The following is a 17,168-nucleotide window of genomic DNA, read 5'->3' on the forward strand; positions in this document are numbered from 1 at the left end:
AGATATTTGTGTTGTTTGCACTTTTGGCTATTATGAATAATACAGCTAGGAACATTCGTGTACACCTTTTTTGTAGGAAAATCTGCCAAACTATTTTCCAAAGTGGCAGCTCAACTTCACATTCTTACCAGCAAAGTATGAGTTTCCATTGTTCCATATCCTTATCAACATTTGCTACCTTTTTTTAATTTTAATTTTAGCCATCTTTGTAGGTGGAAGTATTATCTCATTCTATTTCTCCACAAAACAAAACAAACAAACAAAGAATGACAGAACTTGGGAGTTGAGTTGATTTGTTGTTTGTTTTGGCATTTTGTATAGCCTCACCTTTTTTTAATTCACGCATTTTCTTATTATTTCTAGGATAATACTGTTAAATAGATAAGCCTTAAACTGGGAAACGTTATTGCATTAGAATTACAATACTTCGAAAAGCATCCCTATTTTGTCTCCTTTTTCAGATGAGGAGCACACCACTGAACACACGCCCAACCACCATGTTCCTCAGCCCCCACAAGCAGTGTTCCCAGCATGCATCTGTGCAGCAGTGCTTCCCATTGTTCATCTAATGGAGGACGGTGAGGTGCGGGAAGATGGAGTAGCAGGTATAGTTTTGACCAGTAAAACCATCAATAACTAAAAAAATATTTAATCTGTTCATCTGATAGAGGAAAATGGAGTTCTCTCGTACACATTATCTACTGAACATATGTTGGGTTTTTTAATGCACATATTATACTTAAAGATTTGTAGCACACCATAATAACACGATCACTTTCTCCATCTTACCCTCCCACCACCTTTATGACCAGGAGATTGTATTTAAACTGAGTAGTTCTAGTTTAAAACTAGGAACATCATTTTTGATCAGAGAATAGAACAACACTTATTTGGCCATATGGAAATCAAAACAATGATTTTGGCCACCTTAGAAATCTTAGCTGTTAGCTTGAAGCCACTAATACCATCCTTGCCACTTTATTACCTTTCCAGAGATACTTCTGATCCATATCCTGACTGTACGAGTCAAGACTGGATTCTCACTGGACCACCTTCCCCAAGGAAGTAGCACTTTATTTCTCATTAGTTTATTTATTCCTGAGGATTCCTCATTAGAATTGGGAGACTAATTATTACTGACCGAACTACTTTATCTTGCTGAGGGGGATACTGTTTAAAATGCTCATGTGAACAGTAAAAGATCATCCCTAATGCATGTGCATTCTATACCAAAGCATATTTTCTAAAGCCAAATAATTACTTTAGGAATTTGTCCATACAATATTCTTTAGGAATTTCTCCATATAATAAACAAGGAAATATGACTTTAATAAATACTCACCACTGCTAATATTAGGGTGATTTTCAAGACAAAGACAACTGCATATATTCACAGATGCATTCTTTACAAAAGCAACGTCAATGCCCAAAGACTATCCTACACTTTTTGTTACCTTTCCTTTATAGGTGAAAATGTTCAAGGCCACAACAAAGAGAACAAATATCCACATGTCAAAAGAAAAAAAAGTTCATAGACCCTTTTTAAGGCAAAAGAGAGAGACTCATTACAGTTTAGTAAATTGTACTTTATCTAATAGACTTATCTCCCTTTAAGACAAATGTTCATTTTCCTTTCTCTTCTGAAGTGAGTGCTGTGGCCCAACAAGTCTTATGGAATTGTCTAATTGAAGATCCATCAACAGTTCTTCGACATTTTCTGGAAAAACTGACCATCAGCAACAGACAAGTAAATTCCTCTTCCTTTATGATGTAGCTACATAGCTAAGTGTGTGAACACTGTTAAAAGCAAGCAAAACACTTTGTAGTGTAGTGCATGCGACACCAATGCCCTTTGATACATATCCAATAAATAATTTTAAAATAATGATAATGGTGAGAAATATTAAACTTTGCTGTGTTGTATTGAAATTCTCCATTAACTGACACCTCTATATGTGTCTGATACATTGCTAATGATGATCCTCAGATACTGCAAGATTCTCAATCTTTTAAACAAAGATTAAATTCTGTATAATGTTCTCTTAATATTGGGTACATTTACTGAATTCTGATTGCTTGGAAGTGCGGGATGCAGGTAAAATGTATTAGAAAATGTTGAAACTCTTCATTAATCAAAAAATCTAATTAAGCAGACCACCATAGAAGAAGATTATGCCAAAGAACAGTAGTTTTCTTAACAATGGCAAAATACACTGATGATTAAAAATTATTTATTCATTTCAGTGTTATGGTGACAGTCACTGGAAGATTAAATTAAGTTTCTGAAAGGTGGAGTTAATTGCAAACATCTCAATTTATTCTCCCTTGGGCTAGTTTTATCTCTTTGACTTGAAACCTAGGAAACATAACTATAAAGTTCAATAAACCAGCTTTGCTTAATGCTGTAATTCCTCCTCATATTTCCATTACTTATGGGTAGCCATGGCAAATAGAGTTGGCTAAATACACAGCTTTCACGTGATTTGCCTGTGACCTGTAGTCACAGTCTAAATTTTTATTTTTTTAAAAAAAAAGACAATTGTCTGACTACTGCTCAGTGATTTTATAATATATCAACTCCTAGGAGAAAGGTGTTACAGATGGTTTAAATACTACCTAACAAGTGTGAGGATCCGATCAAATCTCACCTCTGACACCAAGCTGTGTGGAAATCAAATCAATGCAATCTATTCTATTTCCATTCCTAGCTGCACATGCACACTTCTTCTTCTGACCCTAACTACCCAGAGCTAGGTCAGATCTCACAAATTATAGGGCAAAGTCCTCTAGACTATCAAATCTGCTCAAGACTTCAAGACACGAGCTGACCTGCTGGCTACAAATTTGAGGGTTTCCCACTACCCTGTCAGGATGCCAATTGTAGCATGGAGGTTACCAGGGCCCCTCACTTCTGACTTGCTGGCTACAAATTTGGGGGTTCCTTCTACCCCTCAGGATACCAGCCATAACCTTGGGGGTCCCCAGGTTCCCCTCACTTCTGACCTGCTGGTTCCCACTACTCCCTTGGGTTGGATAATTCACTAGAACAATCACACAGCTCACATATAGTGCTATACTTACAATTATGGTTTTATTATAGCAAAAAGGATATACATGAAGAGATGCATAGGGTGAGGTCGGAGAGCGTTCCCAATGCAGAGCACCATGTCCCAAAAAGGGGCATGCTACCCTCCTACGTGCATCCTGGGAAGCATACAGAGCTTCAGTATTTATGCTTTTATTCCGGGGTCTCATTAGTAATTCAAACTCCAACCCTCTCCCCTGAGGTCGGCATAGTCAGGCCCTGCCCAACATGAGTCATAAACCCCCAGGTGTGGTCTGGAGTCCTCATGAAAGCATTTCATTCATTGGGGAAAGCCTAAGTTTTTAGAGATTCTCTCTCAGGAACCAAGAACAAACACCAAATTCTTTGGGTAAAGCTAACTTCTTTATCCCACAATAAGTATCACATATACCATATTAAAATGTTCAACTAATTGAAATCACGTAAGGAAACTGCCCCCCTCCTTTCCCCACCCCAGCTTTTCTGAGAAGCCAATTTTATTTCCTACAACATGGAAGCTGAATGAGGCATAAAAATTCTATTCTTCTTTCAGGATGAATTAATGTACATGCTGCGCAAACTTCTTCTGAATATTGGAGACTTTCCTGCTCAGACTTCTCACATTCTATTCAACTATTTGGTGAGTTTCAGCAGCCAATAGGATATAAATGTTCCTTTCCAGGTAGGGAACAGCAATATGAGAGAAGGACTATATGAGATTTTTTTTTTCCCCCAATAAATTTCCATTCATTATGTGACCATCATGGCTACCTAGATTGATTGTATGGGCAAGCTCCTACCTGGCACAATTCTTGGCATATAGTGGCACTCAATAAATGTCATTTTCCATCTTCCTTTAGTGACTTCCTTTATAAAACAACTTCCTTCTGTTGGTTCTAAATTTTGGTTTTCTGTTGAAAAAAATTCTTTTTTAGTCATTTTTCCACCTTTCCTGTCTCACTGTTTGAAACAGAGAGAGAGAGAGAGAAGCAAGTGTTGACTTGATGGCAAGTATTTGTGAGTATATTCTTCTGTGGTAACTATGCCTTAAACTATCCTGACAGTTCCCTCCTCAACCCTCCAGGATTTACTAGTGTCTTCGCAGTCTCCTCCTTCCATCCCAAATGTAGTTTTGGGACCGAGGTATAATGACTACTCTGAAAACATGCCTTAATCCAGGCAGACATATGGCCAAATGAATGTCTGTTTTGGGAGAACTCCTTCTTTCTCCCTTACTATGGTCAGTCTTTTAATAGAAGGGGAAATATGCTTCTTCAGTGGCGTGACAAATTTAACTCACACTACAACTCTGATGTGCAGAGAAAACTTGAAATTCCTTTCTCTTGTCTATAACTGATTTGATCTTCCTCCCAAGTGCTTACCTACTGATTGGCAAGGGAAAAAATATAAATAAATATCCAACCCAGTTTTAAGCTCAGACTGATACAAAAAATATAAGCAGTACCTTTAGGTAGTGTTCAGTCTCTCATATAAAAATGCTTAGTCTCTAGGAACTCTCCTCCCTTCCCACCACTTTCCTCTTTGAGAACCATGTGGAGTTGTGGAGAAAAAAGACCGTTCTATCCCTTGTGTTGCGTCAAACTCCTCTATGTGTGAGACAGTGCTGTTTGTCTGACTGGTCACTGAAGGCCCTGCTAGCTGAAGCCAAAGCCCATGGCTGCTGTAACTTAAGGCCCATATGCTCCCACTGGTGCTTGCTGAGACTCAATCTCACCTCACCTCAGCTCCCGCTGGTGCTATAAACTCCCCTGAGTCCCAGCCATGAGTCCCCCTGTGACTTCTGGTTAGGAAATCCCCTGGCTAGAAAGTCCTGCTCAGTGACACCCTGCTGTGGTGATTCCACTTGGAAAACTCTCCAGCTAAACTTTCCATTACTTCTAATCCTGTCCACATCACGCAAAAGCCAAAGGTGGATTAGTGAAGCCAAATGTCAGGGCCTCCCTCAGTCTAAGTATGCACTCTGCCAAGTTTACATTTCCTCCAGGTTGGTACGCAGAGGCTCTGAGGTGAGTTCCTGGCAAACACCCTAACAAAGAGTGAAGTTACCTTCACTTACCGATGTACCTGCTCATTTCCTGGGTGACTGAATGGGGAGAAAGGCTTACTTGAGCCATTTCTCTCCTCCATCCTTTAGCCCTGGGACAAGAAGGGGATAAGCCTTAACAGTAGACATAAATCCTCCTGGCTAGGGAACTGATAAGCTAATAGAGAAAAGGCAACACTCTGGCCTTGCTGTATAATCTTATTTTGCATGTTAGAGGCTGAATATAAATTTCTGTCTTTCCATTTTCTATCCAAACCCTAACTTTCCCCCAAGCCACAGGCAGATGGATGCTTTGCATAGACTATTATTGACAAAAAATAAACCTATGATAAGACATTTTAAATGTCAACTTCAAAAATGCACAAAATGTCACAAAGTTTTTCAAAATTACTTTAGAAGACACACAAGCAAAAATTTTGAAGTCCACTAACTCCGGCAAGCAGAATGCTCTCAGACATAATCTAAGAGCTACAAATAAAGTTTGGACAAACATCATATACATTAATTTAGGGTAGGCTACGTAACTGAGCTATCAAGTGACCCAACACCGGAAAAAATTATATTCTGCTTTCCTGTTAAAAACTTGCAATTTTAGTGATAGATAAAAATGTACTACAATCTGTTCTGGTCAGTTTTCCCATTACTCCCTCTCCAGTTACCGCCATTAAAAGTGTGAGAGAAGCATTTGGACAGAGAATACCAAAACACAAAAGAAAGTTTAATTTAAAAAAACAAATGAGAATGTGAGTTCTGGGTTATTGTGGCCTAGTGAACGCTTCCTGTTCTACACCTTTTAGGTGGGATTAATCATGTACTTTGTGCGGACCCCCTGTGAGTGGGGGATGGATGCCATTTCAGCCACTCTGACTTTCCTATGGGAGGTGGTGGGTTATGTGGAAGGCCTCTTCTTCAAGGACCTCAAGCAGACGATGAAGAAGGAGCAATGTGAGGTAAAGCTTCTGGTGACTGCTTCAATGCCAGGTAATCCACTAGTGCTTTGGGGTGACATGATAACTTTTTTTTTTTTTTTAGAGTATAAATACCTTTTATAAAGACCAAGAGGCTCTTTCATTCATGAGAAAATTTTCAAAGTTCTGACCCCCTAGTATGGAGTGCTTCAAAGAATTTTTGTTTAATATAATCTGAAGAAATACAATAGACCCTTTAAAAAGTCAGCAGTTGCCCATTAAAAGGGAGACATCAGAACTGAGATCCACGTGAATCAGTCCTTGAAGGGTTGCCAAGGTTGAAGATTTATTTAAGTCTATCTCAGAGGGCCAGCTGAACTGAAAGTCTTTTTGAGTGAATGTTTGGCACTGTGAGGAGAATAATATTGTTTGCATGGCATGGACCCCAGTCCTTTGTAAACTCAATGAGAGGCGGCTTTGTGGAAAATTGAAAAAGGCAAAAGCAGGAAGAAGGGGAATTACAAAAGAACATGAAGTGTGATGTAAACTCTAGTTACAGTCCCTTTTCACTTTAGATATCTTCTTGTTCCTTAAGATGAAGATTTTGCCAAATCCTTTATCCTCATACGGTGGCTAAGAAAATATGAGATGATATATGTAGTGAAATAAAGAGAAAGACAAAATTATGGATAGAGAAGAACATAAGCTGTGGCAGTAAGCAGGCCTGTGCTAAAATCATAGCACTTCCATTTGTTAGCTGTGTAACTAGGATTTGCGTTTTTCAAAGCTTCCTTTCCTTATGTGTAAAATGGAGACATAATCCCTGCTTCATAATCATGAGGAGTAAATGAGTTTCGGTATGTGGTACCTGACTCATGATAAGTAGTCAATAAATGGTTGTGTGTTTACATGTTCTGTCGATTATCCAAAAAAGTGATCAGTTTTAATTATACCAAAGAAACTCATATTGTCAGATATGTATTCGAAACAACTCATTAAATATCAAGGTAAAAGATAATATTCACCAAGGTTTGTAATTAATGAGTGAAGTCGAATAGATACTGTCTCACCAGCCAAATAAAATAGAGAAAATGTAAATTTAAACTACATTTCATGTCCTTGTTTTAGTTTTGCTAATATCACTGTTTCTATTTTCTCAACCTTCATTGCCTAATCAGCTCATTTAAAATATAGGGATATATAACTTGTTGCAATACTTAGGGTTTGAATTCTAATTCTTCCACTAAATAAATATGTGTCCTCGAGTAAGTTACTCATCTTCTCTGTTGCTTTGTTCATAAAATGAAAAGAGTGATACCCATGTCATATTGCTGCTGTCAGATTTAAATAAGATTTTGCATGTAAAAGGCTTACTCAGTACTGGAAACTTTATAAATGGCAAGCTATCACTATTTAATAAAAAGTGAAAATATTTAAAATACATATTTAAGTATAAATAAAGAAGTGCAGTTAGTCAATACAAAGCTCACATTAGGCACTCAATAGTAATAATTACAGTACTGGCTTGTTGATAGTATTTTAATATTTCTTGTCTTAAATACGACTTTTTCTAGAGTAGAAGTAAGTGTATTACGATTTTTATCGACTGTAGGTACCAAAACCTTGGTGGTTCATGGACAGAATGAGTGTGATATCCCAACCCAGTTACCAGTCCATGAAGACACTCAATTTGAAGCCCTGTTGAAGGTAGGAATGACTTTTGACAGAAGTGTTTTTTTTATGCACAATGCCTATAGCCACTGCAATGAACAGCCATCTTAGAATTAAATGCCATTTTTGTCTCTTCAAATGAATATTTGCATTTCTTTACTGCTTCTACAAACTGCCCCACTGTTGTGTACTTTCTCTATTTCATTGCAAAGTTTTCCCCACTTTACTGACATTTTAGCTCTGCAATGAAGCAGGCAAAATCATGCAATTTCTCTCTCAGCTAAAACAACAATGTCAATCTTGGTGTGTATCCCTAGCTAACTCCTCTGGTGTGTACCCCTAACTCCTCTGGTGTGTACCCCTAACTCCCCTGGTGTGTACCCCTGACTCCTCTGGTATGTACCCCTGACTCCTCTGGGGTGCATCCCTAACTCCTCTGGTGTGTATCCCTAACTCCTCTGGTGTGTACCTCTAACTCCTCTGGTGTGTAGCCCTAACTCCTCTGGCGTGCAGCCCTAACTCCTCTTGGAATGCTGTAAACTCCTGCTTGGAATCCCTTGTGGTAGTTCTGGAGGTGTCCTGGGTTTGCACACCTAGATCATGGAGCAAATGCTACCTATCAGCTCATAATCCATTCCAGTGACTTTTTATGTGGTATCTAGTTGAACTTGACTTGCCAGTAGCAGAAAATATTGCAAAAGCATAAAATATTTATCTTAGAATAAATCAGGTAAGTCAAGAAAGTATCTTCTAATGATTATGGCAATTATGCCTCTCAAAATAAATGCAATCCTTAGCTGTACATGTTTGCATGGTGTTTTAGGTAATCAGTAAACTAGTACTGTGATTCCCCCTCTTATCCAAAGTCCATACTTTTGGTAATCTGATTACCTGTAACACAGCTCTGGTCTTAGACATAAGTAGAAAATGCCTCTGAAAAACTTAGCTTTGTAAAACTTTGGATTTTATTTCATTACAAGGGATTGTTAAGCCTCTGTCAGGCCCTCACTTAGACATCTTCATAAAACCTTTAAGGCCCAATGAAGCAAAGTTCAACAACCACTCAATTTCTCTCTTCTCAGTGAACATTTACTGAAATTTGGCATTATTGTTCTAGGAATGTCTGGAATTTTTTAATATCCCAGAATCCCAGTCGACACATTATTTTCTCATGGATAAACGATGGAATCTTATCCACTATAACAAGGTAAGACTGTACAGTAATGACACTTAAATTGAGTGGTATCAAAACTCACATGCATTTCCTGAGTGCAGCTCATGCGCAAGGATGCATAATTGTTTAGAGGTTAAGAGCATGGCCACTTGGGTCACACTACCTTACTGTCCTAGTGGCTGGCTTTGGACTAGCTACTTTACCTTTCTACACTTCAGCTTCCTCATCTGTAAAATGAAGGTGATGATATTAGTATCTATTTTATAGAGTAGTTTTAATAATTAAAGGAGATAAGCCAGGTAAAGCACTTAGTTACTCATTATTACATCTAAATAAAAAATTAAATTGCCATATAATAACTGTGCAGTGGTTAAGAGACTGGCTGCTAACCAAAAGGTTGGCAGTTTGAATCCACCAGCTTCTCCTTGGAAACCCTGTGGGGCAGTTCTACTCTGTCCTATAGGGTCACTATGAGTTGGAATCAACTCGATGGCAAGGGTTTTTTTAAATATAATAACTATGTGTTATAATAAATATGTGTATCTATTTAGAATTTTTATGCTGTTCTGATTCTCTTTATTAAGTTAAACATGACCATGGTGGCTTGATCCCTGAGCAAAAGGACACCTCAGGAAGACCAATGATGTCACCTTTTTCTTCCAGAATATCTTTTAGTAAATTTTCTTTGGACCCTTCGCTCCTGGAATATCACCTTTGTGGTTGGAAAGCATACTTAGCCTAGGTGGTTTGAACTTTCCTGAGAAGTGAGTTTACCCTTCCCTGGGTTTTTGTAGAACTGGTGAGCATAAAGTAGCAAGAATCAAAACCACTGAAAGATAAATGAATGTTGGTTTGACTTTTGGGTGAAGAGGAAATGAGAGTAAAATTCCATCCTTTGAACTCTTTTTCTCTTCCTGTTCTCCAACCACAGACCTATGTTCGGGATATTTATCCTTTTCGGAGGTCAGTGTCTCCACAGCTGAACCTTGTCCATATGCATCCAGAGAAGGGACAGGAACTCATTCAGAAACAGGTGCCTGACCACCTCAGTGGCTTTGTCATGTTGTTAGAGTTGATTATCTGTGTGTTGCCAACCATGAGATTCTGTCTTCTGTTATGATCCTCTCTAGAGAGAGTGGATGGGTCATTGGTCATGTATCTGATCTCAAATTGGACTTTGATCTTAAGGAAATTCACTGTTTTCATGTAAAATATAACTATAGTACACAATTCTAAAAATGTTAACAATTTTAATATTATCTATGTATTGCACTCATTTATCATTAATAAAACCTCTTAACAAGAATTTCATGATACTTGATATTTTAAATTTTTCTGCATCAAGGATACTAAGCCTAGAACTGACAGGAAACAGCTTTAGGCATCAATAGAAATGACAGAAGCAATTGGAACTGACTGACTTCCCCGTGGGAGAAGGCCTTCCATATTACAACATCCAAACAAATGGGTTCTATTTAATATCTTGACAATACTTGCCCTGTGCCCCTCCAGCCTGCAAACTCCATAAGAAAAACTTCCTTATGTAGAGCATACAAAAGCAGGAAGTGAGAGTCAATTAAGTATTGTTTGCACTTCTATGTGGTAAAGAGAAAAAAAAGCATTTCTCCTCCATTTCACTTACCACCCCCTTATTTTATGAGCCCAGTTAGCCATTTAAGATTTTACTTCAGTTTCTTCACTTCGTAATATCAGCGTTGCTAATTCTGATTTCTTCTGCTTCTGTTTTCCCTCAAGGTGTTCACACGGAAGCTGGAGGAAGTAGGGCGGGTTTTGTTTCTCATCTCCCTTACCCAGAAGATCCCTACAGCCCACAAACAGTCCCATGTCTCCATGCTTCAGGAAGACCTCCTCAGACTGCCCTCATTCCCTCGAAGTGCTATTGATGCTGAATTTTCGCTCTTCAGTGATCCTCAAGGTATCAAGAAAGAAGCATTTCCTCTCTTGGGCTTCTTCTCCAGGGCTTCCAACCGATTCGTTACAGTTCGAACCCCTGCTAAGAATGTGCATTTCCACCCCAGATATACAGAATCAGAAAGTACAGTTTAACAAGATTCTCAGGTGATTCTTATGTATAATAAATTTTGAGAAATACTGCTCTACTAGTGGTTCTCAGAATTGGTCCCTAACCAGCAGTATTAGCATCACCTGTGAACTTGTTAGAAATGCAAATTCTCAGCAGGGGTTCAAACCTGAAGGAACTGGTCGGAAGCCCTGTCACGCCTTTGTTTTGTTTCATGCTGAAGAGCATCTTAATCAGCAAATAGTTCCCTAATATGGTGGTCCTCAAACTTGTGCAGGCATTAGAATCACCTAGAGGACTTGTTAAAACACAGATTGCTGGGCTCTACCCTCCTCACGCCCAGTTTCTGATTCAGTATCTCTAGGATGGGGCCTAAGAACTTGCATTCCTGACAAGTTCCCAGGTGATGCTGATGCTGCTACTATAGGGACCAAACTTGGAGACCACTGCTCTAAGCTAAATCATGAGCAGTTGAGGGATTAATATGGTGTTGTTAGAGGAGCAAAGAAAAGCATTTATATGACGTTCAAGAATAAACGAAACTAATCTACAGTGACAAATCAGAACAGTGGTTGCCTCTGGGTTAAAGGGGCGAATTTCTTAGACAGAGGCATGAGAACTTTCTGGGATGATGAACATTGTCCATACATTGTTTGGAGTGTTGGTTACGTTAGTGTATATTTTTGTCAAAATTCATCGAACTCTACATTTAAGATTTGTGTATTCTATGTAAATTATACCTGGAGAGAGACAGAGAGGGAGAAAGAGATAGAGAGGGAAAAGAAGGGAGAAGGAGACAGAAAAACAGAGAGAGAGGGAAACACCCAGATTTGAATCCTGGCTCTGTTACTCAGTTATTAATTTAATTTGGAGCAACTTATTTAAATTCGCATCCCGTTGCCTCAGCCTCCTCATCCAGAAGCCACAGAGCTATAGTTGAAAGAGTACTAGTCTGACCAGGAATTGGAAGTCTGAGAACTAATATACCAGCCCTGCCATTTTCTAGCTGAATTAACTTATTTTTTCTCAAAGCCACAGCTTATTCAACAGCAAAAACACCTGCCCTGTTTTGCCCACAGAGTTGAATCAAAGAGGTGATGATGAAAGTCCTCGGAGAACTGGGAAGTGTTATTCCAATGCCAGGCACTATCGTGCTGGAAAGCATTTCAGCAGTAGATCTCCAGATCCCCAAGTCAGGACAAATGGAAAACAGCAGTGCCCTCGGGCTTGATCACCCTCTCACTGTTACAGGATCAGCGTGGGGCTAATTCTGTCTCTGCTGTTTTCTATTCTCACAGCTGGGAAGGAACTATTTGGCCTCGACACTCTTCAGAAAAGCCTGTGGATCCAGCTCCTGGAGGAGATGTTCCTGGGCATGCCGAGCGAGTTTCCCTGGGGTGATGAAATCATGCTTTTCCTCAACGTTTTTAATGGGGCTCTGATCCTCCACCCAGAAGACAGTGCCCTGCTCAGGCAGTATGCGGCCACTGTCATCAACACTGCTGTGCATTTCAATCACCTCTTCTCTCTCAGCGGCTACCAGTGGATTCTCCCCACCATGCTGCAGGTGCCTCCCCAACCAGAACATTAACCCAATCTATAACTTCTTTTGTGACAAGAGGCAGCAAGTGAAACCCCTCTACAAATGCCCAAGCATTTGCAATCCCTGGCTCTGGCCTGAGTTCCCCCAGGCCTGGGACATGCTTTCCTATTTCTTCTAGGCCGGTGGTTCTCAAAGCATAGTCCTGGACCAGCAGCATCAGCATCACCTGGGAACTTGTTAGAAATACCCGTTCTTAGTCCTCATCCGAAACCTAATGAACTTGAAACTCTGAGGTCAGGACCCAGCAATCTGTGCTTTAGCAAGACCTCAAGGTGGTCCTGATGCTCTAGCAAGTTTGAGAACCACTGCTTTTTTAGCCAAATATATGACAATTGTTTAACTGATGTTCGCACAAGAGGTTCTCTGATCTTATCTGTACAGAGATTTTTATTGCCGTTAGATTTGGTACAGTGGGATTGGAAAGGGTTGAATTTAGTAGGATTAGTTTCTATTTACTCATGTCTAATGTATAGCTGGCTCCATCTCAGGAGTACTGGATAAAGTCCAGGAGGGACTGGGGGTGCATCCTAGTTCTCTATTTTACAGAAGTTTTAATAAAAATGACAGAATGAATACATGCCTCTGTAAAGAGGGCTAACTCTATAGAAGCAAGCAATTGACTTTTAATATGACCACGGCTCTCTGAGCTATTTTTAAATAGCTGCAATCTTCTCTGATTTTTATAACCTTTAGCTGATTACAAAAAGCAATAAATGCTCATTATGAAATTCAGAGAATAAAGTTTAAATAATAAAATAAAGATTACATATAAACCTCCCTCCCAGATATAATCATTGTTTACATTTCTTGAACTCCTGGCCTTCTTTCTATTCTGCGCACGCGTGCGCACACACACCCACCCACCCACACACACACACACCACATCTTTAAAAAAAAAAGTGAGAGCATACCGTATGTTCAACTTTGTAACCTACCTTTTTCATGTAACATTAAGACTATCGGCATCTTCTCCTATAACTACATTTAGATTTGCATCATCATTTTAAATGACTGCACAGTATTCCCTTGTATAAAACCAAAATCACACTGCTATTGGGTCATTGCTAACTCATAGCAACCCTGTAGGACAGAGTAGAACTGCCCCATAGAGTTTCCAAGGCTATAAATCTTTCAGAAGCAGACTGCCACATCTTTCTCCCATGGAGCAGCTGGTGGGTTCAAACTGTTCACCTTTATGTTAGCAGCCGAGCACTTAACCACTGCACCACCAGAGTTCCTTATTCCCTTGTATACATGTACCACAATTCACTTAACCAATCCATATTGATGAATAATTCATTTCAAAATTCCCACTATTATAAATAAACTAACAGCAGTTGTTTTATATATACATCTTTGTACATTTGTGTAATTCTTTTCTTGAGATAAATTTCTACTCACAAATGTTCTGAAAAAAGAACATTAAGATATTTTAAGATTTTTATGTATGCTACCAAATTGCTGTCTAGAAACTTTATAACGTTTTATACCCCCCCTTCAACCAGTCCAAGAAGCCCTCGTGGCACAGTGGTTAAGCAGTTGGCTGCTAACCAAAAGGTCAGCGGTTTGAACCCACCAGCCACTCTGCGGGAGAAAGATGTGGCAGTCTGCTTCCATTAGAGCTTAGAAACCCTATGGGGCAGTTCTACTCTGTCCTATAGGGTTGCTGAGTTGGAATTGACTCGATGGCAATGGGTTTCAACCTGTCTATGAAGTTAGTCATTTCTCTCCCTACAATCTCACGGCTATGGGTTTAAAGCGCAAATGCAACTTTGATAGTCTGTTAAGACATTTTCTGAATATGTGGCATTTTTCCATAGGTGTACTCAGACTATGAAAGCAATCCCCAATTGCGTCAAGCCATTGAATTTGCCTGCCACCAGTTCTACATTCTACACCGGAAGCCCTTTGTACTCCAGCTATTTGCTAGTGTAGCCCCTCTCCTGGAGTTTCCTGTAAGTAAGGTCTCTTTCTTCAACCAATGGGGCATGAACGCCATAAATCAATGCTGTTCAACAAGACAGGCAGTTCTCTTGTGACTGATGCTTATCTCAGCCCCTAGGATATAGATAGATTATCTCTTCAGTTTTTATGCTCAATAAAAGAGGTGGAAAGTAGAAAATGATAAAAGGAAAGTTTCCTGATTTTCATTCCTTTCCATCACCCAGTACCACTTACCCTGCTTTATTTTTATTTTTCTTCAGAGCATTTATCACCTTCTCACATGTTATACATTATTTGTTTCATTATTATATATTTGTACCACACCCTACCAATATAAGCTAAGCTCCATGAAAACAGAACCTTGGTCTGTTTTTTTGTTTACTTGTGTGCTTGTTTTTGTTTGGTTTTGGAGTTTTTTTGTTTTATTTTGTTTTTTTCTTTGCTATAACCTCAGTGCATATAATGGTGCCTGGCATGCAGTAGGAATTTAATAAGTATTTGTGGTCATAGTGAATGTATAAAGGCCATTTTAAATAGGTTCAAAATGGCAAATACCTCCATGTTGGAAATAAATTATCAAATAGAACCTGTGAAATTCTAAGAGTTGTTAAAATAAGAATCTGCTCCCCAAACATATTTGAAGTATTTAACCAATCCATTATGGAAATTTCTCTTTGGAACTCTGAGTCCCATCATCTTAGACCAGAGAAGCCATTGGCATGAATTTTTTTGGCAGTTCACATACTGCCAAAACATGCAATCAGGATGCATTGATAATTACTGGTGACTGGAATGCAAAAGTTGTAAACAAAGAAGAAGTATTGGTAGTTGGCTGGGAAATAGGGCCTTGGTGATAGAAACGATGCCAGAGATCACATGATAGAATTTTGCAAGACCAACATCTTCTTCATTGCAAATACTCTTCTTCATCAACATAAACGGCGACTATACACAGGGACCTCACCAGATGGAAGACACAGGAATCAAATCGACTACATCTGTGGAAGGAGATGATGGAAAAGTTCAGTATCATTAGTCAGAACAAGGCCGGGGCTGACTTTGGAACAATTGCTCCTATGCAAGTTCAAGTTAAAGCTGAATAAAATTAGAACAAGTCCACAAGAGCCAAAGTACGACCTTCAGTATGTATCACCTGAATTTAGAGACCGTCTCAAGAATAGATTTGAGGCATCGAACACTAGTGACCAACGACCAGATAAGTTGTGGAATGACATCAAGGACATCATACGTGAAGAAAGCAAGAGGTCATTAAAAAGACAGGAAAGAAAGAAGAGACCAAAATGGACGTCAGAAGAGATTTTGAAAGTTGCTCTTGAATATCAGGTAGCTAAAGCATATGGAAGAAATGATGAAGTAAAAGGGCTGAATAGAATATTTCAAAGGGTGGCTCAAGAAGACAAAGTAAAGTATTATAATGACATGTGCAAAGACCTGGAGTTACAAAACCAAAAGGGAAGAACAAGCACGGCATTTCTCAAGCTGAAGGAACTGAAGAAAAAATTCAATCCTTGAGTTGCAATATTGAAGGATTCTACATGGAAAATATTAAATGATGCAGGAAGCATCAAAAACAGATGGAAGGAATACACAGAGTCACTATACCAAAAAGAACTGGTGTATGTTCAACCATTTCAGGAGGTAGCATATGATCAGGAACCGATGGTACTGAAAGAAGAGGTCCAAGCTGCACTGAAGGCATTGGCGAAAAACAAGGATCCAGGAATTTATGGAATACCAATTGAGATGCTTCAACAAACGGATGCAGCACTGGAAGTGCTCACTCATCTATGCCAAGAAATTTGGAAAGCAGCTACCTGGCCAACTGACTGGAAGAGATCCATATTTATGCCTATTCCAAAGAAAAGTGACACTACAGAATATGGAAATTATCTAACAATATCATACGCAAGTAAAATTTTGCTGAAGATCATTCAAAAGCAGCTGCAGGGTACATCTACAGACAACTGCCAGAAATTCAAGCCAGATTCAGAAGACGACGTGGAACAAGGGATATCATGGCTGATGTCAGATAGATCCTGGCTGAAAGCAGAAAATACCAGAAAGATGTTTACCTAGGTTTTATTGACTATGCAAAGGCATTCTACTGTGTAAATCATAACAAATTAAGGATAACATTGGGAAGAATGGGAATTCTAGAACACTTAATTGTGCTCATGAAGAACCTGTACATAGATCAAGAGGCAGTTGTTTGAACAGAACAAGGGGATACTGCGTGATTTAAAGTCAGGAAAGGTGTGCTTTGGGGTTGCATCCTTTCACCATACTTATTCAACCTGTATGCTGAGCAAATAATCCAAGAAGCTGTACTATATGAAGAAGAACGGGGCATCAGGATTGGAGAAAGTCTCATTAGCAACCTGCGGTATGCAGATAACACAACCTTGCTTGCTAAAAGTGAAGCAGACTTGAAGCACTTACCGATGAAGATTGAAAACCACAGCCGTCAGTATGGGTTATACCTCAACATAAAGAAAATAAAAATCCTCACAACTGGACCAATAAACAACATCATGATAAACAGAGAAAATATTGAAATTACCAAGGATTTCATTTTATTTGGATCCACAATCAATACCCACAGACTCAGCAGTCAAGAAATCAAACGGCATACTGCATTGGGCAAATCTGCTGCGAAAGACCTCTTCAAAGTGTTAAA

At 39.1% G+C, this 17,168-nt stretch overlaps 1 protein-coding gene across 1 annotated transcript in view; it reads left to right on the top strand.

The window, feature by feature from the left end:
* The window catches only part of UNC80 (unc-80 homolog, NALCN channel complex subunit), a 212,710-nt gene that overhangs the window by 145,764 nt on the left and 49,778 nt on the right, over positions 1–17,168 (top strand). The window contains exons 34-43 of the mRNA XM_004376376.3: positions 462–605; positions 1,647–1,747; positions 3,618–3,704; positions 5,927–6,110; positions 7,650–7,744; positions 8,826–8,915; positions 9,814–9,915; positions 10,638–10,818; positions 12,222–12,490; positions 14,347–14,481. Coding sequence (XP_004376433.1) covers positions 462–605; positions 1,647–1,747; positions 3,618–3,704; positions 5,927–6,110; positions 7,650–7,744; positions 8,826–8,915; positions 9,814–9,915; positions 10,638–10,818; positions 12,222–12,490; positions 14,347–14,481 — 1,388 coding nt within the window. The remainder of the gene's footprint in view (positions 1–461; positions 606–1,646; positions 1,748–3,617; positions 3,705–5,926; positions 6,111–7,649; positions 7,745–8,825; positions 8,916–9,813; positions 9,916–10,637; positions 10,819–12,221; positions 12,491–14,346; positions 14,482–17,168) is intronic.

This window comes from Trichechus manatus, unplaced genomic scaffold, assembly GCF_000243295.1.
Source record: "Trichechus manatus latirostris isolate Lorelei unplaced genomic scaffold, TriManLat1.0 scaffold00041, whole genome shotgun sequence".
NCBI lineage: Eukaryota > Metazoa > Chordata > Mammalia > Sirenia > Trichechidae > Trichechus > Trichechus manatus.